The 25,465-nt window shown below is 38.9% G+C and overlaps 1 protein-coding gene across 25 annotated transcripts in view; it reads left to right on the top strand.

The window, feature by feature from the left end:
• The window catches only part of FNBP1 (formin binding protein 1), a 104,389-nt gene that overhangs the window by 10,682 nt on the left and 68,242 nt on the right, over positions 1-25,465 (top strand). For 24 of the 25 annotated variants that reach the window (XM_029999782.2, XM_029999783.2, XM_029999790.2 and 21 more), the window contains exon 2: positions 22,082-22,197. In XM_029999782.2, the coding sequence (XP_029855642.1) occupies positions 22,082-22,197 (116 nt within the window). Of the gene's footprint in view, positions 1-19,301; positions 19,413-22,081; positions 22,198-25,465 lie in introns of those variants that run through there. The other variant, XM_041119637.1, reaches the window with a different exon arrangement.

Genomic DNA, 25,465 nt, shown 5'->3' with positions numbered 1-25,465 from the left:
TATGTATAAAATTGTTGAGAGCTCCTTTTCCAGAGGTTCAGTGTAACTGATGTGAAACTATCTTGAAATAGGAAAGCTGTAATCATTGAAGACAACAATTTTTGCAAGAAGAGTGCTGTTGTGAAACATATGCACCTAACTTGGGCATCTTTGGAGACTGGATCCGCATGGTTGTTGATGCTCTTTGAAAATACTTAGTCTTGAACAGAAAGCTTGTGTATCATAGTGCCAACATTTAATGTTTGTAGGAATGTGTTGAATTGTTCCAGCAAACAAAAACCTTAGCTGAGCTAAACAATACAAATATAAATATAAATATTTCACTTGGTTTTTAGCAATTGAGTTGAAGTACTTGATGGTTAGGAACAGCATGATGAAGTAGTGCATGCCATTCCCACAAAGGTCAGAAGATCTTTTCTTTTATATGATGTATATGGTTTTCATGCATATGATTACAGCAATTTGTATTGACTGGAATGTTGAATCTGTTGTTGGCTTGGTATAGTTATCTTTTGTGGTTTGCTTGTGGGTTAATCCCTGGGAACAAAAAAATCTGGAATATTGACAGAGTAGTAAAAAGCTAGAATCCATACTTTTTGAAGAGTTGAACAAGTAAACAAGTGTCAAAATAGTGGAAATTCAGAACCTTGTGCTTTTTTCTTTCCTTATGATACATCAGTGCATGCAGTGCTTAGAAGTTGCTGGCCAGTGGACCAATATTGATTTCCCTTTGGGGGCAAAGCTTTCATCTAACCTCCTCAGCAGGGGGTGAGACTGATTCCTTAATCAGAATAGCAACAATCCATCCTGAAGCTTCCTCAAGGTATTAGGGCTAAATTAAACAGTCTGGGACTAATGTGTAAGCCCTAATGCACTTCAAGAGGCTTTCTTGGATAAGGAGAATTTTGAAAATAATCAGAAGATGAACCCAAAACTGAAAGAAAAAAGCCGTGGGCACAGATCACCCTTAAAAAACGGGACTGTAATACATTTTCTTTGTGTGGTGCAGTGCTTAATGCTCAGATTCTCTTAGGGAAGAAAAGAATGAATGCATGAACTATATAGCTCTATTCAAGGAATTGCATTTATAACTTTTTTTCTCTCCCTTGTGTATGTGTTCCATAGCTGTTCTAAAAATAGATATTGTCACAAATACTAAATTAGTAGAATTAAGCATCTTAAAGCCAGGAAATACACCGTTTTTTAACAACTACTGAGGAAATGTCAGTTCCTATGCATATTGTATTATGTCTTGATTTTGCAGAATTTTAAGATTGTGTTTACTTGTGTGCATTTACAGAGTCTACAATTACACATTAATTTCTTGAGGATAAAAATGTCATGGTTGTATTCAGCTTTTCTGGAAATCCTTTCATTAATTTGGATGAGGAATGAAATATTATGACAGAGCTTTAGCCTGTATATTAAGTGCTCATAAGCAAGAATTAATATAATGTGTCAGTTACCTTGTTGGCTATGCTTATTGGTGATTATGAATGTCATTCATACACTGGAGTACTCAAGAAAAAAAAAAAAAAAAAAAGGTGGTGTAGATCACATGAAGTTTCTTCAGTCTTGCTCTTAGTTCTTAGCCACTTTGTCTTGTTCCATCTCAGTCTGCACACCAAGTCCGGTAAGCAGTAATTTTCCTTTTTGAGAATATTGGGATCCTTCCCATAAGAGAACAAATATATCCAGAAGGTCTGAGGACTTCATAAAAGCTGGAATGTTTTAGGGTGACTCTTCGTTAATGATGTCTGTGAAGACATACTGAATGTGTCTGGTAGAAGTTGGCAGATGCTCTCATCTTAAAGACCTCTGACTTCAGAGATGCTCTGCCAAAGTATTTTACCATAACATAAACTTCCTTTGTCCTACTGGTTCATGGCCCACCAGTTTGTGTTAGCAGCCAAAACCCCATTATATGGGGAGATGGGTTTAAACTTCAGAGTTTATGAAAAATAAGATCTTTATTTTCACTTTTTTGGCTGAGGGCAACAGTAGTTTCAGTCAAGCTTTGGACCAGAGTTGTAGCTTCCGAAGACTATTTTAAGTGGAAGCTATTGTCATTATGACAACTGAAGAGCACCAAATGACCTTGTTGTCCTTGCTGTGGGAGGGAATGTTTTTGTCAAAGTATGAGAAATACCCTTTCTTTTCCTTACCCTCTGTGTACATAGGTAAGCATGCATTTGTTTTCCTCTTTCCCCCGTCTCTGTATCAGACTGGTTCAGAGGCCAAGCTTGCTTTTCCTGCTTGGCAGATGAAGCATCTAGTAGATTCAAGTCAATATCCTCTTTCATATTTTTTAGATGATTCAACTGCTTGTCAAGCAAATGGTCTATCCCTGTGTTATAAAATAGTTGGGGAGTCATGGGACGTTCAGGGAACTGTGCCCAGAAGCTCCAGTTGCTGCATGAAGATCAGTAGCTCAGATCCATCCAAGTCAAAGGTTGGACAGGAGGTTCCTGTTTGTTCTTCTTCAAACAAAGGCATTTCTTCTGTGTTTGATGCTCTTTAATCCAACAGACAAAGCTGCAGCAATGTAATGGATGAAAGCTGAAGTAAGCAAAGCATAGATAGGAAGAAGAGTGAAAGGGGAAGAGGAGGAAGGCTGGCACATTGTTATTTTTAATAGCAGGAGTTGATACAGATTGCCAAGGGACTGGTAGATGTTCTGTCTGAAGGAGCAGCTGTTTATCGAGATTAGAGTCTCTAGGCCCACTGTAAGCTTTGGGGATCCTTGGTCACGTTGTGCCAGTGGTTGCATGGAATTGCTGCAGCACTCACCCTTCAGCTGTGGGCTTTTCCTTTCGCAAAGTTCACGAAGATCCGAGCTCTTGTTTGTCAGTCCTGCAGAGCAGTTTGATCTGTGTGACTGCTCTGGCTTGTGGTGATACTGCTAGATGCTTACAATAGTGGGTCATTCATTTTGGATAAGATAGAAGCTCTTATTTCTTGAAATTGCTTTCTGGGTAAGCATTTCTGAGCATGAGCATTTGGAAGATTTATTTTGGGTTTTTCTAGTCTTTTTTTTCTAAGGCAGTTCAGTTTACCTAAAAATTGTATTTAAATTCAGATTTGGAAGATGATACTCATCCTATATTTCATATTCACATAAAAAAAGAGAACAAGGAGTATTTTTTTTGATCTTCCTGTCCCAAGATAAAATGCTAATTACTGTTGCATAAGTGAGGCAATATATATTAACTTAAACATCTGTATTTGGAAATATTTGATTTAAAGTTTGTAAACCATGTGATTTTCTTCAGCCTAGACAGAAAAGTACAATGGAATAGGAATTATAAAGGTGACAAGAAAGCAAAGATATGAAAAGTTTATTTAACTTTTGGGATTTTATTTGTAGTGAAGTTTATTATTTTTGCTTAAATTACAGCCTTTTAATTTTAGAGAGAGGATAAATTAATGAGATTTATTTTCACCTTGCCACCATTATCACTTCTAATATGAAGCCCTTATGATAAGCTTTGTCAAGTACTTGCACTCGTGGAAAACATTGCTTAGACTATTTGTCTTTATTAATGTATCTATTATTTTAGAAATTGCTTGTATTTTGTACCATTGTTCAGCTAAATCACATTTTATAAAAGACTGAACCTTATTCTTCAGCCTGTAACCTTACAAATAATTTCAATTATTTCAGCGCACATAAAAGCTGAAGCCCTGGCTTTTTTGTTTATGCACCCATTGTGTCTGTCTGCATTATGGATCTTTGGCTTTTTTTTGAGGTTAATAAGAAATTTAGATCATTGTACTTAATTTAGTAATGCTGACTCTGCTCTCTGAACATCTGTCACTCTGTTTGCATTAATGTCTGTGCAAGGCAGTGCAATGTTCAGAACCTTTGGTCTCATTTCAGGCACATGTTTTTCTAAAGCATTTGTGTGTCTACTAGCTAAGAAATTTTTTCTCCAGTACATGCAGATGCCTTACATTTTAGTCCTGAGCTCTGGTAAAGTAAATTTTCTCTTTTCTGATGTTCTGCAGCAGGACCAGTTGTTTTGTTAATATCCCATTATCTTCTGCTGTCCCTCCATGTGTCTTACTTTCCATGAGTAGATAATGTATTCTAAAAGATGCTGTTCTCTTGCGTCTCTCTTGCATTACTCATAAGATTAACTCATCTCACCATGTACTTTAGAATATGCAATGTATGTTTCCAAAAATGTCAACTGAAGTGCAGTGTGATAACCTCTTGCAGGCTTGAGTGCCAACTCAAGAAGTGTCCTGTTTAATGAAGGAAGATGTCTTATAGATCAATTGAATATACTAAGTGTAACAGAAGCAGCAAATAATTTACTCTGATTATAAGGCTCTAGAGCACTAAAGGAGGCTTTCTGATAGTAACTTGGTATCTTAATATAATGTGAAGACTTTTTTTAAAAAAAAATAGTGTTTTGAGGTGGGGAGTTTTCCCAGGTTACATCTGCTCTGAACTGTAAAATCCAAAGTCAACATCTCTTACACAAAAAATGAGAACTTTGCCTTTACTGTCTTCTGCTTTAAAACTAAATGCTCTAATACCCCTTATTCCAGTAACAAATGAGTTGGAAGTGCATCTAGCAAGACTTTTGAGGAGTGCCTCTCACTGTAATTTACAGGATGTCAACCCTTGTAGCACTTAAGCGTCTGCTGTTTTAATAAGAGCATTGCTTAAAGTGTTGTGCTGTTCCAGAAGTCCCACTTACTTTTTTTTTTTTTTTTTTTTTTTTAATTTATTTTATGAACCTGGGAGGAGTTGTCATAGCAGTTGTTGCTGGAGATCCCATCACTATTGTGCTAGGTAGGCATTGTGCAATCAAGGCATTGATGGGCCCTGTATTGCAAATTGTGTAATACGAATTAAACACAGGTAAGATTGGAAGGATGGAGCGCATGTCACTCAAGGACGTGGAAATTGTACACAGGTCTCAAACCTCTCCCATCTCATGATTCTTCCGGTCTGGGGAGAAAGATAGTAACTTCTCTTGCACCCACATTTGTTATGAAAGTTCTTATGTGTTGTGAAATTGTAAACTGCTGAATAGTTACTGTACTCTGAAACAAAGTTAAAAAGTAAAATAGAGGGTATCTATTTTATTGTATCTTCTTACACTGAAAATCAATATAGGATACTGATACCCAGAATAGATTCTCTGTACTAGAATTGCAGTGTTCACTGGATGCTATAAAAAGTCTGTATGTCTGACAGCTGCATTTCAAAGAATTATTTTTCCAATGTACTAATTAATTCCCTTCAAATAAACAGTCATACAAAAAATGAAATACAACAACATCAATATTTAATGGCATCTGCTTAAAACCCTTCTGGTCTAGACTTCTGAAGACGTGCAGGAGTGATATTCACACATCCCTGATAAAGAGAAGATGCAATGTGTGTGTGTGTCTGATTTCTTTTCATTTAAGGAGTTAATGACTTACTCTTTAAAGATGTAATTGTGAGATGCCCTACACAGCCCTGCTCAAAAATAATGGGTTGTAGGAAACAGCTTCATCTCTCTTTGTAGGCCGTTGCACTGTGAATACATATTTGGATGTTACCAGAAAGAGGGTTTCTGTTTGCCGAATGGGATGAGCTGGTCACTGCCTTGCAGCATGCAGGATCTTCCAGTTGCAAGTGTGCAGAAGTAATACTGAAAGTGGGCTGTAATTTTTCTCTTGCTTCAGGAAAGAGTGAGCCTGAGTGACCGACATCTTATTCTGCACATCACATTGTTTCCTGTTCTGCTGCTGAACAGCACAGCTACAAGCTGACCTAAATTTATGGCTGTCTTACGAGATGCTAGTGTACTCTTGAACAGTATTTTTACACGTGAACTGACCATATTCTTGTTATTGCTATGTTATCAGCTGCTTGTTTTGAATGGCAGGCTTATGGAGAAGTGAATTTGTAACAGATTTGCACATAATTTGTGGGCACTGTTTATTCCAAATAGACCTGTAGAGTTGGGGAATCCATTATTTTCTGGAAACCAAGCCAACATCTGTTAGACTTCCTCCCACAATAGTGGTAGAAAAGAGCAGCACCGTGCTTGCCATCTTCTTTTGATACTTCGTGGTTTGTTATTGCTGTGATAGGAAATCACAAGTAGCACATTATAATGTAAGCATTCCCTCTGTTTACTTTTTTGTTTGTTTGTTGTGGTAGCCTTCTACTTGATCTTCCAAGAATGTGAGAAGAGTGGAAATCAGGATTGTGTAGCTGTGTAGCTTTATTCACAAAATTTCACTGCATATGCTCTGTGTGCAGTACACTTCTATGACATAGTCTTAGTAAAGCAATTAATTAAGAAATACTCCTGTAAAACATGCTGTGCTATAATACTGACTCTAAACTTAACCAGAAGCTCTCCATTACTTCTATTATGAAGATTTTAATAATGTTGAACTGTTGTTTTAGTCCTTTAACTAATAACGTCACAATTTATGTGGTGTGGTGGTCTTGGTTTTGTTTGTCTTTAAGACGGAATGCTTTTTATCGCTGTCCCAGTAATCAGTCCAAAGTACAGCAAGCAGCTTTACGCTTGTAAAAAACTGTAGCACCCTTTCAGAAAATATCTTTGGCGCCTCAGATTTTTTCAGCCTGCTAACACATTCAGAACACAGGACAAGCAGCTTAAGATCTGAATGAGATTGTTCACCAAATGAGTTGGTGCAGCATATTAATTTGCTAGCACTTCTAAATGCCTGCAGTGTTACAAGAGCCTGCAATGTCACTAAAATACCAGGAGCTTTGTTGGCTCTAAACTCCTTAAAAGAGAGTTTTAAATTCTTGTCTGCTTGCCGTAGCCTTACCAGCTTTATAAGGAATTTCGAGATCTGTATTTGAAAAATGTTGCGTGTCCTCGGCTTAGCAAAGTTAGTAAGAATCTTTTCCCGGTAGTATTAGTTGTCTTGGAGTTTCATTGTGCTGTAGGTTTCACTGTAGAGCTCATTATTATATGAGGCTGCTATTAGTGCTTTTATCTAGATACCAATGGATACATGTATCGCATGTTTTGAAATGTGTTTAATCTCAGTGGACAGTCTAGGATTTATGTTGAAAAAATAGTTGCCTTTACAGTTAGGTAAATTAACATAATGTGGTTTTAATGAGGCTGGATGCAGTCAACCTGATTTTTTCATGTGTATTTTCCATTCCATCTTAAGATTGTGAGTTGATATTTAAATGCCAGAGTAGAACTGATATGACACTAAACCATTTTTCTTCTTTTTGTCTTTGTGTAGTAAACCAACACCTGCCTCCCCCAGAAAGAGTATTCTGTCTGGCAGTTCTTGGAGAAGAGGGATATGAATGGATTTTTAAAACTACAAAAAGTTTCAAACTTTAGAAGTCTATTTTCAGGTCTTAAAATGGATGCTTTTATTCAGAGATTGAACCCAAACATTTTAGTGAAAGCTATCTAGATGGGTAAAGCATAATGTTAGTGCCTGCTGCAGCAGAACTTCCATCTGAGGTTTATGAACCAGTACCGACTCACTGTTCTGAACTGGGAATTGAATATAAAGCTGTTGCAGCTGCGTGTTTAAGAATGGAATTAAAAAAAAAAAAAACCCAAACATTTAGTGCTGTCCCTTGTTTCACTGATACTGGATTTAGGCAAATATGTAGTACTGGAAGGTGGGATGGGCGGAAGCAAGTAGCCAGACTGGTGTGACATACGTGTGGCTTTTAATCGTAGCTCCAATAAGCACTGTTATAAATTGGGTAGTACTTTTCTTCATGACTGTGTCTAAAAACTAGATTAATAGAAGATGACTGTTTACTGCTGTAATTCACATTAGGGTTGTGAAGATGTGTGCTTATTCAAGCATTGTGAAGGCTTGAAATCTATATCATGGTACCATCATCATTGTTACAGCATGAGTTATAAAACACTCGCATGGTTTTTTTGGAACCCAATGACATGAGACTGTTGTCGCAAGAAAACTGAATTACCCTTTTTGCTTAGCTAGACTTGCCTATCCAGCTTATGAGCAGAATATCCTTGCTGAGGGAAGCAGTCTTTACTTAAAGGATCAAAGGATGTTGCTTTTCTTGTTCAGGATGGTGAAACATTATTTATTCGTGATGCTTAGGTTTCCAAGTCATATTAGTCAAAAGAGAGTGTAATTGTTGATTTATTTCCATAAAATGTTCTGACTATTTTACTTTGAGAGGCCAGAGGCTTTGTAGGGAGCCAGGGTAGAAGGTTTGTACAGTCAGTAAGAAGATGCCCTACTTTCTACAAACTGTAATTTTAGGTTATCTTGGTTAGCACATATGGTTAGCATACTGAACTTGAGCTTTGTCCATTGGGGCTCAGAGCATGGTATTACTACAGCATCTTTGTGGGACAGTCAGCAAACCACTGTGTCTCGCTCGCTGTGCTGTGGTTCCCCACTTGTCTCTGATTTCTCTGTGAACTGGTCCCTATTTCAGATCTGTTAGGTGTGTAAGTGATGCCTATACAACAGGGCTGTTGTTAGAGCTGGAGGATCTTTGCTGCTTCTACAACTTGCTTCAAATGCTCTCTGATCAGGTGGTTGGGCACTTAAAATTTATGGATGGTAGAGATAATTGTGTTATAAAACTGTAGTTCTGTATGCTTCATGAATGTCATGTTTAGAGGGTAGGAAACACTGATTTCTTCCCATTTTACAAAGCTCCGTGAGACATGCTCTCTCTGTTCTTGTATGCATTTTTGGTTAGTGTGATGGAGTTAAATTTACCTCTTTCCCTTTAGATGCTTGTAGTTGTCTCATGTCCTGTGGAGAGTCTCAAGTATCCTTGAGTGAGTAGCTGGGATGACTCCATCACAATCCACAGAGCATTGTGCTTGGCTGTGTGCGTGCCTCTGTATTGACTCTGCAAACCTGAAATGTGTGTGGGAGAACTTTCTCTTGTATTCTAGCATGTAATTTAATTGATGTTTGTTTGGTAATTTGCCTCAGATTAAATTATTCGTTGTCACTACTGAACAAATGCTTTGTGTGCTTTTGGTGGGTCAGCATTTTGCACAATATTTCCCCTTCTTTATTCCACCCACTTTGCATTCATTTATTTTTGCCGTGATCTTATTACTGAGAGAGGCTTCTGTTGGGAGGAGGGGAGAGACCCAGTGGAGTTTCAGAGGGGCTTTATATAGTGATTATTTGGTTAAGGGAAATGCGATTACTTTTCCTCAGATTTAAACTCTGATTTAACATGAGTTCACACTATAATTAATGGAAGTTGTTACCTGAGGGTAAACTTTATAGAAATGGAATAGAACTGAGCATGTGAGAATATGAGTATATGCTCTCTCTTAAGGAAAAGAATCTTAAGTTATCAGAGAATGCTTGTTTATTGATAGCAATATATGCTTTGATGCACAGGTGGATGTTTCTGATCCCTAGCAAGATGCGTCAGTGGTACAGTTGCCACGTTAGTATTTCAGTTTGTTAATCGTAGATTAATTCTGTGGCCATACAGGTGACCTCGTCTTTTGCAGAGAGGGGCATGACAAGATTCGGCTTAAAGTTTGAGTATTTCATGTAAGTGGGATCAGTCTGAAACAATGTTGTTGTCAAAACCAAGACAAATGGCCTGACTTTACAAAGTACTGCAGTGTGTGTGCAAATGCAGCAGGGGTTAGTCCCTTTTCTGAAGCGTAGCTGAGATGAGAACGTTAATAGGTAATAGGAAAATATTTGACAGGTTGTTAGCTGCATTTCTTGGTTGCCATTTTCATAGCTGTAGGAAGAGTTGGGTCTTATCGTAATAAAAAAAAAAGCTGTGTGACAAACCCCAATAGATGGATTTAAGGAATAGTGTCTCTTCAGCTTGTCTTCAGCTCTTTGCTTATTTTCTTTCTGGCCTAGTTCCAGAATTAATCTATTTTTTTGCCAGTGTTGCTTGACTCCACTTGACAGAGTGGAGTGGATAATACTGAATTATGAAATGCACTTTGAAGAGTTTGTTAACAAATTTTGAAGTGATCAACTTCATGTTTAAAATTTAAGTTGAATTTATACCTGGGCTTGCAGACATTTAAAATGCTACGTACTCAGAATGACAGTGTCATTCTATTGCACTAGATTTCCTGAATCATATATATCTCTCTTGAGAAGTCTCCTGTTTTGGAAACCTAACTATTTCTTGGTCAGAGCAGAAACACCAAATCTAATTTCTGGGTTGAAAATGGAATGCAATGGCAGATAGAAGGCGTAGCAGTAATCTTATTTGGTCCCGAGTGTGAAGTGGCCCTTGAAAAAATCTAGGACTGTATTTGTATATTTGTAATGTCATGGTATTTAAAATATTAAATGCTTTTTGAACCACATTTGTAAAGGAGTGCTTTAGTCTTTTTCAGCTGTTAGTTCCATTTAATTTGGAAAAGAGAGGAGGGAACAGTCTGTTTACACTTTTCATTTGAACTTTAGGGAAGGGCTTTGGACATGCTTCGGGAGTGGGGGCTTATTTTTTGACCCTAGGTATTGCCATTGCTCCAATGACACTAGGAGGCAGCCTCCAGCTAAGCAGAATTAGTGACTTTTACAACATCTTTCTTTTCAAAGCATCTGCATAAACATCCCATAAGGACACCATGCCTGCAGTGGAGTTGGGTAGTCAATTCTCAGAGAGCTTCACAGCCAGAGGAGGAGGTGAAAATGAGTCAGAGGAGTAAAGGCTGTTCTCTTCTGTTTATTACTTAAATACATCTTTGCATTAGCATCTGTGTAGAAAAGAGATTTGCACACATGCTCAATTCTACACCTGACAGGTGATTAGTTTAATAGAGATTAGAAGATCAGAAGTTTTAATATTGAGAATACCAGGCATACCTGGCGAGGCCTTTACTTTTTTTTTAAATGTAACCCATAAGGGGTACATTTAGTTAGAGGGAGATCAAGATCTCTTATTTTGCAAAGTTTAACAATGTCACTGATTTTTTTTTTTCTTAAGTGGACATATATATAAATATAACGAAATTAAATCCCCCCCCCAACCAAACAAAAAAACCTCCCTCACTCAAGTATTACTCCTCCAAAGAATTCAAGAGAATGGGATTGAAATTCAGGAGTCCCTAAACTCCAGCTGCGTGCTTAGAGCAGTGTCATGTTTGAAAAGGTTTGTTATTAATGACAAAATTGTGCACACGAGGATGCATAGAACAGCTTGGATATTCTACATGACGAATCCACTATGGCATTAGTTTACAAAGAAGTTGGGCAAAAAGCGAGTTTCCCCAAAATACATTCCCACAGACTACTACAGTTTGAAGTATTGTTCTTGTGGATAAGATTGTACTATGGTAATTCAGCATGGTTTTGGATAAGAGGGCAGAATTGCCTTTTTTGTCTGTGTCTTTTAAATGGATCAGCAGGCTTGTTTGTTTTTCTGTTGTAGTTATCCATGCAATAAGCAGGAACACTGTATGGTTCGTTTTTAATAATTAGTACACAGCTGCCCAAAGGGGAAACTGTGTGGGCAAGAGATCTTGTTGATCTTTGTTTTAACAGCTGGTATTATTAAGGGAGAGCTTCGCAGAATGGAAAAAAAGGAGGATGAAAATCAGTCAACAGTTAATCCAAAGACGTAGCCAGGCACCAAAAGATTTACTGGGAATTAGATCTAAAATTGCATTTGTTCAAATTATTTCAGAATAAAAGAATGGGTGTGTATTAAATCAGGGAAGTGGGATGGTGGTGGGGAACACTGAAAAGTTGCAACATTGTCAACTGAAAAACCTTACTGGAACAACAACAACATATATTTAGCATTGTTACCATGCTGCAACTCCTGAGGGAGGCAGCTCGGATGTGGGGTTCTGCTGTGGCTCATGATTTATACTGTCCCAGCAGCAGAGCGATACATACCAGAATCTGCTCATTTTCAAAGCTCTTGTTTATAACACACAGAACAGTGAATCCCTGTGGGTCATTGCAGCTTTCAGTCTGCAGCTCTGGATACTGTCAGCAAAAACCAAATCCTTGTCCCATTCTATTCCCCCAGGATGAGCAGAAGGAAGAGGTTAGCATGGCTTTGTTTTGTTTCTTTGTTTTTTAAATGAGTTTCATGGGTATCATTAATGTTAATGGTAGAGATGCATCATCTCTCTGGGCCCCAGTAGATTTTAGTAGTTATGAGCCTTTGTTTAGCTTTTGCTTAGCTAATGAGTCTGGATTTTAAGGTCTAGATTCTGCTGCTTATCCCCACACCTGGTAGGAATAAGTTCACTTAAATTGGTTGAATTGTGCTACTATCACCAAAAGGAGAAAGCAGCATGTGCATGTTTGTCTTCAGTTTAAATAACTGAACATGTAGAGAAAAAGGTCGAAATGCACTCAGTCCTTTAATAAAAATAGTTGGTATTTCTGACCTTACATCTGGCATTAGTTGAGGTTTCTCTCTTATTATCTTGCTCTTTAAGAGCTTTCTTATATCCTGGGTTGTAATTTGCACATTATAATGTATTTTGAAACAAAACTGTGTCCTGTTCTGGGGTTTCTTGCATGTATTTTATAAGCAGAATTGTATGCTTGAAAAGAAGTGTTCATTTCTGAATGGTCTGCTTATGACAGATGGTTCTCATTGTGGCAAAGTCGTGCAGTGCCTCAAACCTCAAAATGTATAAACTTATTTGAAGGAAATGAATTGCTGCTGCAGCATGGCCATCTATGAACGGTATCCTTGGACATTGCAAACAATGTTTTTTGAGCCTTACCTTTTCCTTATTTGAAGAAAAACTATAATACTCATTTTCAAGAGCATGAAATTCTGACACCTCTAAGGTGCACGTTTCCTCTTTCAAGAGATGTTATACAACTTTCTTAGAAGCGTCTCCCACTGATGACAGCAGATGACTTGTGTCAAGTGTCTAATGCTTCTGTATGGCCTTTTCAGGTAATTGGATAAAAATGAAATGGCACCTATATAATGCTCTGTACTAGATGGACTTATGTTCTTCCACATGTGCTATTGAGGGCATGTAACCTACATAATTGCACATCAGAATCTCCCTTGTTCCAAGAAAACCAGGCTTCCCATTAGCCTTTTGTCTGCAAAAGGACTGTCTTATTTTCCCTAACTATCCAGTATCCTTTGATTTGGTTGCTGTTTCTTTTAATGACCTATTGCTCATCTGCTCCGTCCTGTTCCAGTTGAGCTGTTCGTATCCTCCTGCCTTCTCACTCTGCAGAATTAATCATTCCTTTCTGTTGTCTTACCTCTCGCAGCATCTTTTTAAGCTGCTGCAGTACCAGCAACCACATCCTCTCTTGTATGGCACATCCTCTCTCTCACCTTCCTTCCTGGCTGCTGTGTGAGCACTGTTACTTGCCCCGTTGCTATAGAGGGACCACAAGTTCTGCTTTACCACATCCTTTGTAGGATACAGCAGGCTAAGGGGGGAGGGAGAAGGCTTGGTTCGACACCAGGATGGCAGAGGTGGAAGGTTTGGGGGGGTCGAATAAGTTTGGGCTCCAGTAGGTTTGGGTTCCAGTGAGGAAGGCTGTTTGCTGTAGTGGTAAGAGCAGCTGCTGGAGCCAAGACCAGGAGGTTTCTTGCAGGAGCACCTGCTCCTCCTGGAGCTCCACCGCTCCTGCACCAGCAGCCGGGCGGCAGCAATGACTCATAGGCTTCTGGCCACTGCAGGAAGGAGTAGTTTCAGTTCAAGGTTTAAGCTGTCAGCAGAGAGAACTAGACATTGGGAGTGCGTGTGTACATCTTGGCAGTTGATACTGGTTGTACTCATACAGGGAAGCATCTCCCGTGAGCCACGTGTCAGGTTTTGCAAGGCTTCCATAATAGGTGTTAAAGTGGGTCACCAACGTGAGTGCTCGGGCTGTGCTCCCGGTGACCTGTCAGGCAGGCGGAGGTGTCTTGTTGCCGACCTGATGCTCTGTGCTGCTGCTGAGGGAGTCGCTCTCCCTCCCTTCCCTGCTTTCAAAGCTCGCTAGTTGGCTTTGCACTGCTGTTTGTTGTCATGCTCTCTGTAACCTGCTACTGTGGTTTAGAGTCTGCTGTTGTGCATCATCTTCTCTACAACGAGGTCATAAGCTACACTAGTATGAAGACAAGCTCAGCATTTTCATTAGTGGGGGACGTACCTATGCAGCTTTACTGTAGGTGGTTCTTTCTGTTAGATGTTGCAAGTTCATTTGTTCCATGCCAACCCTGATGATCTGGTTGTACTCCCAAAACTGGCCATGCCTCAGCGTGGCTGTAATACTTGTTTTGCTCTCCAGGTGCTGGCCTCTGTGTCATATGCTCAGGTGGCTTTTTTCAGAAGTGCTTCTTGTTTGACTTCAGTCAGGTTTCCATCAAGGTAGGGTTAGGGTATGGCCGAAACATGCCTGTGAGACAGCACTTCTGCTTAATTAGCAGGAGGGGTCACTCTTGAGTTTGTGGAAGGTGGTTTTGTGGGTGGGGATGAGTGTGGTTGGTCTTGGGAGCAATTAAGAGGGTTACTCCCTGTTGCTACCCTTTGCTGTGCAAAGGGCCTTCCTATTATACTGGGGCAACATTATTTTAAATCCAAATTAAAATTGGCATAAAACCTAGAACTTACTTTGCTTTACAGCTTCAGCAAAATGCTGAAGAGAGTAAGCATTTCAGGGCTGAAATACAGACCAGAAACTGCTTAATTCAAAATGTTTATTGGAACAACTAGGACAATTAGAGGTGAGTTTATCTAGCAACATAAAAGATGTTTCAACATAAAACATAGTCTGTTTCCACTCTTGATTTCTGGGATATCCCCCCTCCAAGTTTGAAATGCACTCAGTTGCCTAATGATGCAGAAAAGAATCTTATTTTTGTTTCTATTTTCATCTAACTAGATCAAGTTCTGAGGTGAATCAGAAGAGATAGAAGAATAGTTAAAACCCTTTTGGGGATTAATGGAAAAATGAGTTTAAGGGATGGCGATGAAGGGAAGGTGGAGGTGAGAGAGTAAGATGGATTTTTTTTCTGGGGTGTTTATTATTCAGCTTGAGTGGAAATATGCCTGTTTAAGGTGAAAGGTCAGGAAGAATTTATTTAATACGTAAAGGGTAAAATGAAATTAAACACATGGATGAATAGGAGATCTGCATGAAAAGTTCATATGATCATAAATAGCTTTGTGAACAAGAACCGGATATACAAGGGTGATGGAAGGGTAGATTCATAAAACAACTGGTAAAGCCACAGAATCATTTGAATGTCGACCAAAAAGAGATGGTCTCCCTGTCCCATCGGTATGCCTTCCATGGTGCCATTAGTCCTCCTTGTCTGTGCTGTGTGAAGCAAAAGGTTAGTGTCCTGTACTCCATTTCATACTTAACATGTATAAACACAGATGTTTGTTTAGGTGTGATTAACTGAGGATTTCACTGACTATAGCTGACAAGTATTATGTGGGAAGTTGTCTCTTGTCAGTAGTGGCTGAGTCAACAGATGCTGAAGTGCTTTTGTATTTTCTGCTCATCTCTGTTTTCTACAAGGCTCTTGCAGTGGTAGCCTGTACTTTATGCATTTTCTTTCATTATTAATTTGCCTGAAGACTGTTAACATTTGCATACAGTTTTATTATAGGTCTCCGAGGATCTGTGATCTGAATTCTGTTGTATTCTGCTAGCACTATAGTGCCATATGGGACTTAACCAAGGCTATGAAGGTCTCATCATCTTGTTAATTATTTTTATAATTTGAAGTTGTTAAACCATGGAATCTAAAAAAAGTAATTTAGAATTTGAACACTGTAATGTATTCTTGATCTTTAATTCCTCTTTGCCCATGGAACTGGGTGAGAGTGTTAAAAAAGAGGGATGTGGGAGGAGAACGTATGAACCAGAGGTGAAAATTAGCATTTAATTCCCCTATTCCTACTTATGTTTTAGGACAGTGGATAAACTAGTATTTTTGCGAGGAAGCGGAATCAAACTCCCTGGACAATGAGGCAGTAGAAAGTCTTCAAATACTCTTTAACATTTAAGAATCGTGGGTCTTATATTACGTTGCTGGATTAGACTTTATAGGAGGAATATGCTAAATATAAAGGCTTTGTTTTTCTGTTACTAGCATCTGAATTTTCAGCATACTCTTTCTTCACTACTTGTCTCTGTATTAGCATTCTTCTTAATTTTGCACTTCTGCACCACTACCTGTGAAAATAGCAGAAAGAGTGACAGAGTGACAGTTCAGCCTGGTTACTGGTATGGTAAATGCTGCCACCTAAAGCTAATCTGAGCAGGTTTGACACAATGATTAAAATTGCAGAATTAATTGGTAAAGTCTCTCAGAATCTAATGTTTTGTTCACATTTGAAACCAAATAGAAATCCCAGGACTTCTGGCCTAGCTGTATGGTGGAGTTGGACTCCATGTCATCGGCCTTTCTGTTTGTGAAAAGCACTTAGCAGACACGGGGAGTACAGCGACCTGAGAGAGTATTGTCTGGCTGCAGAGACACTGAGACTGTAACTCAAGTAGAGTGAGGACACCCCCTTTATTTCAGTAGATGTTAATGCTCAAGCCCTTTGGTGGTAAATTTAAAGCCCCATCCATCATTGGATCTGAACGAGCCTTGTGTTGAACTATTTTGCAATAGATGGAAGAACTCTTGAAAGAGGAAGGAGTATCTTACTGAGCTGATCTTCAAAGACCACATGAATAACACTTCTTTATTGCTCAATAATTGCTTGTACTCCATGTTATGTGGCTTAGAAATAGGAAGAAAGCTTTTCTTGCTTTTGTTTTTTTAATGGCTAACTTATTTCTTCCCAAAATACTTTGCATAGCTGGGGAATGTGACTTCAGGAGAACGGTTGAGAAGTGAGGGGATTTGACAGCTTGAAGTAGCCCTTAAAATGAGGAAAAGCGAATAGGCAGCACTATTTCCATTTTAAGCATTGTCAGGGTAACAAGCACACAACCGAGTTTCAGAAAGAATGCGTGAATGTGAGGTTATTTGGGCAGCAGTAAAAATACCGGGAGAGAATTAATGGAAACAGAAATGAAGTTAGAAACACACTTTGCCTTAGGGATAAAACTTTCAAAGCATTCTGGGTCCTTGGATGTCCAATTCCCATTCAAGTTAATGACTAAAGTTCTTTCCTCTTTTGAGCTTTAATTTTTGTGAGCATGCTCAAGAATGTATTAGGCTCTGAACAAACACGATGATGCTGTTTGTTCCAAGCAGCTTGCAGCAGAGGCTCTGCTTTCCCACCCACGTGAAGTCAGGTGGGTCAGCTTGTATGTTCAAACTCCTCCATCACTTGGGGAAGGCATGAAGTGTTTGTTCTGGCATGTGTTGCTGTCATTGGGAAGCTGGTGGAATCTGATGAAGAGGAGTAAGTTACAGCTGTATGAGTAGGTTAATTATGTGCACATCTTGATTGTCAATCAAAAGTCTATTCTTTTTAATAAGCTGTTGATATCACTATAAGTATAGGGACTTGAAAATGGGAGAACATGAGGTTTGGCAGGTTGGAAGGCCAAAGGACATAGACAGTAACGTGAAGGCGGTGGTAGGAGCCTGCTGTGGTACATGACTTACTGTCAGTGCAGTATTTTGCTCGGGAGTGTTCTTAGATGTAAGCCGGTCTCTGAGTAAGAAGAAAGTAGTGAATGCTTCTAGAAAATGTTCTGGTGTTTCTTTTTCAGAGAAAACAGGTGCAAAGTGACCTTTTGTTTCCCCCCTCACTGTGGTCTGGTGGGAGCATTCTCACTGAACACTGTCATGCTTCTTGTCTTGTTTTCTTGCTTGTCTTGAAGAATGTTAAAGCCTTGTGGAATTTATTGTTTTCTAATGTTATCCTTAACTGCAAAGGTGAGGAGGCTGCAAAAATGAACAGGGGAGTATATGTGTATTGAAATTGAAAGCTGAAACAGCAGATCATGAGCCATCTTCCAGCTGATGTCCAAACCTGCATAGCTGTAGTGGCACACTTCACCTGCTAAACCCGTATCCATCGCTGGTAGGGATGGTGCGCTTTGTGCTGAAACCACGTGGTGTTCTCATTAGGCCGCTCCTGGTTGCAGAGCCAAGTTCCTTGAGAGCCGAGACAGATACATCTTCACAAGCTGCACTCCTGCTGCTTTTTGTAAGGTAGATACTTCTCCAGCCGTGCATCAGCTTCTTCCTGGCTTCAGGGGGACAGTAATACCTTTCCTGATCTCCGTGTTTGAAAATCCTCATTGAGTTTTACTGTTTGAGTACAAGAAGCTGCTTATGCCCAGTGCTACAAATGCTTAAGTTAACCAAAGTACTAGCTAATTTACTGATGACATTGCCCCCTTCATGAGAGATTTTTTTTTTATGGGATCAATTACTATGAAGAGCTTTTTTTTAAGCTATAAAATGATTCTGGAGCTCAGTGAAAACTGAAGTGAAACATAGTACTGGAGTTTGGGAATCTTTTGAAGAACTTACTTTTACTAGCAGTCTGCTTCTGGGAAATCTTTTGTGGGAGGCAGTCTATTATGGAGAAGGGTGAAAATCTCATTGTTAAGGATACTAAAACTAGGCCAGATTTGCTACAGAACAGTTGAGAGTTTTTTTTTACCCTTCAGATTCCATGTGATAATGCATTTTTGTAATGAACCTTGGAAATTCTAAATGAATTAAAAAAAAAAAAACAACTTTTCAATATTGATTGTTTGAAGGCATGATGTTGTTGTTAACTACTCTCAAAAATCTCCTTTATAGAAGTTCTGGATTTTCATTGATTGCATGTATCCCTGGACTTTGGGATTCCATTAATTAAAGGTTATGCTTTACGATCAAAGCATTCTGTGTACTCTGTCATCCCTATGATTCATTAGCTTTAACACAGAGCCTTTGCCTACCTTCAGCTTGTTGAGCAGATCCATGAAACAAAGAGGACTATCTGTGTTGGGTCCCTCTGGCTGTACTGCATTGCCTTTGGAATCTCATGCTTTGAAAGTGATGGTGTTGCCAATTTTACTGACTTTTTTCATCCTTAAGGAACACAGAAAAGAGAATGGATAATGGAATACATGACCCCAGTGTAACACACTGTTGTGGGGCGTTGGCTGCTTAGTGAAATGGCACTTGGGCCAAAACTGTTCCATATCTGGAAAAGGACAAACTCTTTTCTTCAGCAAAGTCTGCAGAAAGCTAAATTTCATCTTGCCTTGCTTCTTGATAGCGGAGGTCAGTGCTTGTAATTTGCCTGGTTGAGGTTCTTCTGGTTACAGCTCAGCCCAGGACGAGTGTCTCTGCTCACTTTATAAATAGAAAGTTAGCATCTTCACACAGTCGGTCTGTCTGACAGCTGTGCTGCCATGTATTTGCCTTTGCACTGTACATCATGGAGTTTTCTTTCGCCAAACTTGACATAGTGAGGCCACTGAAACAGTCCAGCAGATCCACCTGTGGGATAACAGACCAAACTGAGGCAGCCATCTGGAGCCATTTTCAGGTTTTTATTCATGCTCTAATCTAAATGATGCTCTGAGAATTGAGTTAGGGTGGTGGTGATGGTGGTGGAAAAGGTTTCGACAAGCCACCACCAAGATTGCTTTTCCAGGGTGAACCTGCTCTATCTTTCTTTGCAGTCACCAGTCTGAATTATCCTGAAGGGCAGGATCTCTTTGAAAGGCATTCTTTCCTATGGGAAACCATGACCTTTCCTCTTCGTATGGGGTTACAGTAGGATGCTAAGTTAGTTTTTTGCTACTAATATGGTATATCTGATAAGGGTGGTTTAATTTGCTTACAGGGATTAGGGAGTGGATTTCCCTCCCTGAGATTTCCCTTCTCAAAGTTGGGAGTGTGTGTGAATGCATGTAAACTTGTGAGTAATGGACTGCCTCGTGGGGTATTTATTTTATATGCGTGTGTTTATGTTAAATAATGTAAATTGTGGAAGAGTATGGTGTGGGATAGCTATAAGACCTCTTTATCAGAAACCTTAGAAGGGCCATGTTTGCACTACTTTCTCGACACCAGCATAATCTGAGAGATAAGAGGTTGTATGTTTGAAGCGGAGCAGAAGGTACCTTGTTATGCTGGCATCACACTACAGACAGCACAGCATGTTCCTTCCTGATCTGAGCCCTCTGGGAGGAGGAGAGGTCCGTGATGTTACCCACGTTGTCTCTGTATTCTCCCCAGCTGTGAAATTGTCTGAAATAAGGATTTGTCTATGTGCAAATATGTTCTGGCTTAGTCCACGTCTTCCCTTTCTGCAGAATACATACATCCTCTTTTTGAGTGAATGATGTTACATTGGTTTATATTGCTGGAAGTCAGGCTTTTATTCTGTGTAGTTTGAATATTTTTTAAATTTTTTTTTCCCCTCTCCCCCCCAGTTGCCCTTAGCCACTTTTTCTTAGTTCCTGGAGCACAAGGCTTAGAAGTTCTTTACTGTTCTTGTAACTTTATACTATTGCCCTTTTGCTGTTCTCCCCCCAGTGCCTCTTGAATTGACTAATAGTGACATAATTTCAACTGAAGCCTAGTCTGGTTTGGCTGAACTGGCTTAAAATAGTACCTTGTGCTAAACCACAGCAAATATTCGGATACACAAACCCTGTGCGTCCTATTCTGTGCATATTACCTGCTGTCTTAACTAGCTTCTTGCTAGAGTTTTGCAAATTTTCCACATGTAACATGGTTCCTATTTCTTCCCTTCAAAATACAGCTAAAGCAGTTCTGTTAGCGAGTAGCAGCTTTTGTGTATGTGACTGTTCTGTTCAATGCTGCAAGAATCTTTACTGATACCGACCTAATTTACTGTCAGAGCCAGATATGCTACAAAGCAGAAAGTGGTATTTGCTTAAAAGCAACATATTAATAAACTAGGCTTTGTAGTAGTTTTCTGTTGTTTTTCTACTCTGTGCATCTAAGGAAGTGGGTTTGTATTGCTTTGATAGCATTCGATGATAGCCCTACAAACAGAAAGTCACAAGACCAAATCTTTGGCAGGTAGAAAGAAGCATTGCTTCTGTGAGAAGCTTTAATTGTGGCAGCTAAGCATCTGACCCAAATCTATTGCTGTGTACAATTTTTTGGAAAATGTTGTAAATCTAACCTTTGTACTGCAGATGTACAAACTTACTCTCTATTTTCCGTGTAAACCATAATGGAACCTGATACCAGATAAGTCAGGCTGATATTAAAGACCTTGATTACACTGTGTTTCTGTCAGGATAAGTATTCTGTGTATCACAGTTTAAAAAATATTTTTCAAGTCTTGTAGAAACATTAACTTCTGAAATGCTGTGTGGGATGGATGATTATGGAATTTGAGTGTTGTTAAAGTAACTAAACTTTAAAAAAACAAGGTAATTTTAGGTTAAATCTTCAGATAGTAATAAGCTGGCTTGGATAATTAATTTGGATTTAGAGTTGCTTAATTTCTCTTAGCATTTTCAAATCCCAAACTGACTTGTGGAATGTTCTTGATTGAAAAAGATTTTATTGAAAACATGTGTGACTGGTTTTTTGAGGGCAACAATATTTGAAGAACAAAGTAGCATCTGTATATAAATGGAGAGAGACAAGAAAACTTAGCTAATGTGATTTTTTTTTTTTTTTTTTTATGGCATCATTTGTTAGCACGCCTTCTGTTTTAGAACAAAACAGGCTATAGGGGAAGTAAATTCTGTTCTATGGAAAGATTGTTAGCTGTTCTAAACAATGTTTTAAATTCGTAACACTGACAAAGCTGGAGCCTAAATCTGTGTTTTTCAGACAAAAATCAGAATTATTAATAAGGAGTAGACACTCCTTATTCATGGAACTTCTATTAACTCTTCAGAGTAAAATAAAATACTGGCAAGAATATCTATTTCTTATCCTTTGTCTAAGTACGTCTTTATATTAGAGGGTCGTATTCACTAGAATTGCCAGAATTTCTGAAACAAAACTGATTCAGAAATGAGGAATGAAGAATGCTACTGAATTGGTCTTATGTTAAAAGACAGATTTCTGTCAATGTAAAAACCTATGTCACTACAAAAATGTCTAACTGTGGTAATGGAAAATATTAATAACACTTTCTTCATGGTGATATGCACTTTGGAAATTATTTTTAGTTATCTCTAAGTTCAATGAGACTAAACTATTTTTTTTGATTCATTGCAGGACCAGTTTGACAACTTAGAAAAACATACGCAATGGGGTATTGATGTTCTGGAAAAGTACATCAAGTTTGTAAAAGAAAGAACAGAGATTGAACTCAGCTATGCAAAGCAGCTTAGGTAAGTTGATACGTAAAGCTCTGGACTTTGAGTTGCATCTGTTCAGAGCCTGTAATCATCTGTAAGTTTACTGTTACAGTGGTGGTAATGTGTTTGGTTTATAATAATGGCTTTTAGAGAATAGCTTTAATTTAGAGAATGGAAAGCTAAAGTTAATTTAAGGTACTGTTTTATTATCTCTGCTAAAAATCATATGCTTTACAAAAATAAAGGTTATTTAGGTGACTGAGTAGCATACTAGGGCTTACTCATGATTTATGCATGATTAATGGCTCAGGCTTTGAGGATAGCATTGTAATGTTTTCCATGAAATTAGGACTGCTGCGCGTAAATGCTGAAGGGTTTAAGAATTCAGCAGAATAATGATCATTTGTTGTAAGGCAGAGTTTAGGGTTTCTTTCCATAAGACAGGCTCTTCATGGATACTTGTTGGAGAAATTGCAGGTCAGAAAGTCTCAGCCCTTGGAAATTTTGTTTATGTAGTTAGCCAGGTTGCAGGCTGAGATTTGAATTTTGACAGTTTTATAATCTTGCCACTGTTCTTGTGATCTGTCTCCTGAACAGAGCAGAGATCCTGTGAATTTATCTCAAGTAGCTAAATTACTGAAAATTCCTGCTGTGTATGTTCTACATATCTGGTTCGACCATCAGGTTGTAGGTAGAAATGAGCGTATGTGAACCAGACACAGAAAACTTACTCCTTGATGTCAGATCCAGTGTAAATGGGGAAGGGAGAAGGGAAGGGGTGCCAAGAACCCTCCCACAATGAGTAGCTCTTACCCTGCTTTTCCCAGTAGGGTAGAAAAAATGAGAGGTGAACAGGGGTTAGAGGGGAGTACAACACACAGACAGTCCTGCTGCTGCCACCGAGGGAGGCTGTGGTGCAATATTGTTGGCAGGCACTAGTGTCCAGGGTGGTAAACTGGAGGTGGTGGAGCTAACTGGGAAGGGGAGCGCAGGACTAATCCTTCCTAACCCTTCCAGTAAATCCATACTTTTTTTTTTTTTTTAATGACAGTAATACATAGTAGAACTCCTTCCATCTTCTTCGTACTTATAGAGGTTGAGAGCTGAGGTTTTAGTTGAGCTGTATATATCTAAAGCACAATGTCTATTAACAAAGCAAAACAAAAAATCACCTAGAATTTTTGATGCTTGTGTTAGAATGGATTTGAGATGCACAATGGCCTGTTCTTTACGAGGAGCTGGTAGTTGATAAAACTGTGCCTTTATGGTTATGTGCTTTCTCAGGGGAATGCCACAGGGATTCCCCAGGGCTTCTGCTATAGACAAGCAGGAAATAGAAAATGACTTGTGCAGGAACAAATTGCTCACATCCTATGGAGATGAGAAGAGCTTGAATTACAGAGGCAAAATGAGCTGGAAGAAAGAGAGTGTGACTGGACTGGGAAACCCCAGCAAAGTATCTGTGTGAGCAGGCCTGTCTTGTGAAGAATCACTAGACTCACTGAATTTCTTAGGATGACAACTATCGGGTGTAAAGAGCATAATTATGAAAATAAACACACAAACAAAATGTTTAGGGAAAGTGGGAGATGGTTTTACCTGTGACTATCTAGAAACTCTGAACTCCTGAGTTTTATTTCTTACTCTGTCCTAGACTTCCAAAACAAACTAGGTCAATTTGTTTCTTCTCTCGGTATTTTATTTCCCCACATGTAGCTGCATTTGCCATCTGTCCGTCCGTGTGTCTTCCCCCTGTCCCCCTGTGTATTGTCCCCCACCCTGCTATGATCCGAGGACAAATACATTCATCCCTGAGCAGCTCTTGAACACAATGCTGTTTGGAGTCATCTAAGAAATTAGAGATATAAAAGGAAAACAAAAAATGTAGACTTGTCAAATGTTGAGATAAAACAGTGCTGGACATTTAAAAAAAAAAAAAAATCATGCATCTGCTTTTAATAAGTCTTCACAAGCCTGGTGCAAACCTTTCTTATATCGTATCCATTTGGTGTAAAAGAGCTGCGGCATATCACTGCATGTCATAACATGCAGACATACTATTAAAAAGGGACAAGTTAACACAAGATACCCCTGTGGATTTAACTCAAAGTTTTATTTATAGTGTAAGTAAAGCTGCTGAACTTTATTTTTGTAAAATGTGTGTTTTCTGCTTGGTCTCTGGGCTCCCTAGCTAGCTATTCTTCCTGTCTTACTATCTACATCTTGGCCTGGTCATCTGTTGAAGTTTAATTTGCTTCTATTTAAAAATGTTTCTCTCCTTCCTCTTTATAGTTCTGCAGATACATATGTAATATTTTGTTTTTAGAAGTGCTAAGTTAGATCTATGTACTTGCAGGATGCTTCAAATTTATCTGCTTACACCAGTGGAGGAAACTCTGTCCCACGCCCTGCACATTGTGCCTGCACTATTCAAGCCCTGCTTGTACAATTTACAATCAGTCCTGGATTGAGAGTCCAGTTCAGATTTGACTTAATTCTTTTACATTATAATTATTGAGTCATTATACTAGGCTGGGAAGGAAGGGATGCTGAAAGTGTGGTGGAGTGTTGACTTGTTCCTGTGTTTTGTTTTGAGCTTCTGTTGGATGTGACATGCTGGACACTGTGCCCTGAGTGCTGAAGTGGTGTTTCGTTGTCCTCCTTCCCTAGTCACTACTTATCTTAAAGCGCGCACACTCCTGAGCATCACAAAGTGTGTCAAAAGCCTTGCCTAATGTGATGATGGACAGATAACCTTGAGGAGGACCTATTGGAAAAAAGTGCTTAAGATCTCAGGAATCGGGAACCTCTGATGGATGATAAATGTGAGAGAAAGAGCAAGATGTCAAGGAAGTGGAAATAAGGGAGCAGAGAAACAAGCTGGAAAGGCAAAAAAAAATGATGCAGGGTAAAACGCAAATAGAAACATGAATCGAAGACAGGTGTGCAGGCTAGCCCAGTATCTTTCCAGAATTGCTATTTTACTGCTGGTCTTTGATCTTATGTATTAGTTCCCTCTTTAATCAGTTAGCTCTGAAGGTGTCATTGCTTCGTGAACTTGAACCTGGGAAGTGCTGGTGTTCTCGTCATGACACTGTATGATTGCACGCTGAACTTCAGCAATACTTCTGGGTTTTTTGTGTGTATCCTGCTTAAAACCCTATGTATGTTTTTGATTAAAAAAAAGGGGGGGGGTGAAATAGAAGAACTCAAATATATAGGCTCAACTCAAATATTTTGTCTTTTATAAAGTACATAGACAATAATAAAATGTTTAACCCAGATGCTAATCCTTGTTACA

This window comes from Aquila chrysaetos, chromosome 24, assembly GCF_900496995.4.
Source record: "Aquila chrysaetos chrysaetos chromosome 24, bAquChr1.4, whole genome shotgun sequence".
NCBI lineage: Eukaryota > Metazoa > Chordata > Aves > Accipitriformes > Accipitridae > Aquila > Aquila chrysaetos.
This window is presented reverse-complemented; position numbering and strand designations above follow the sequence as displayed.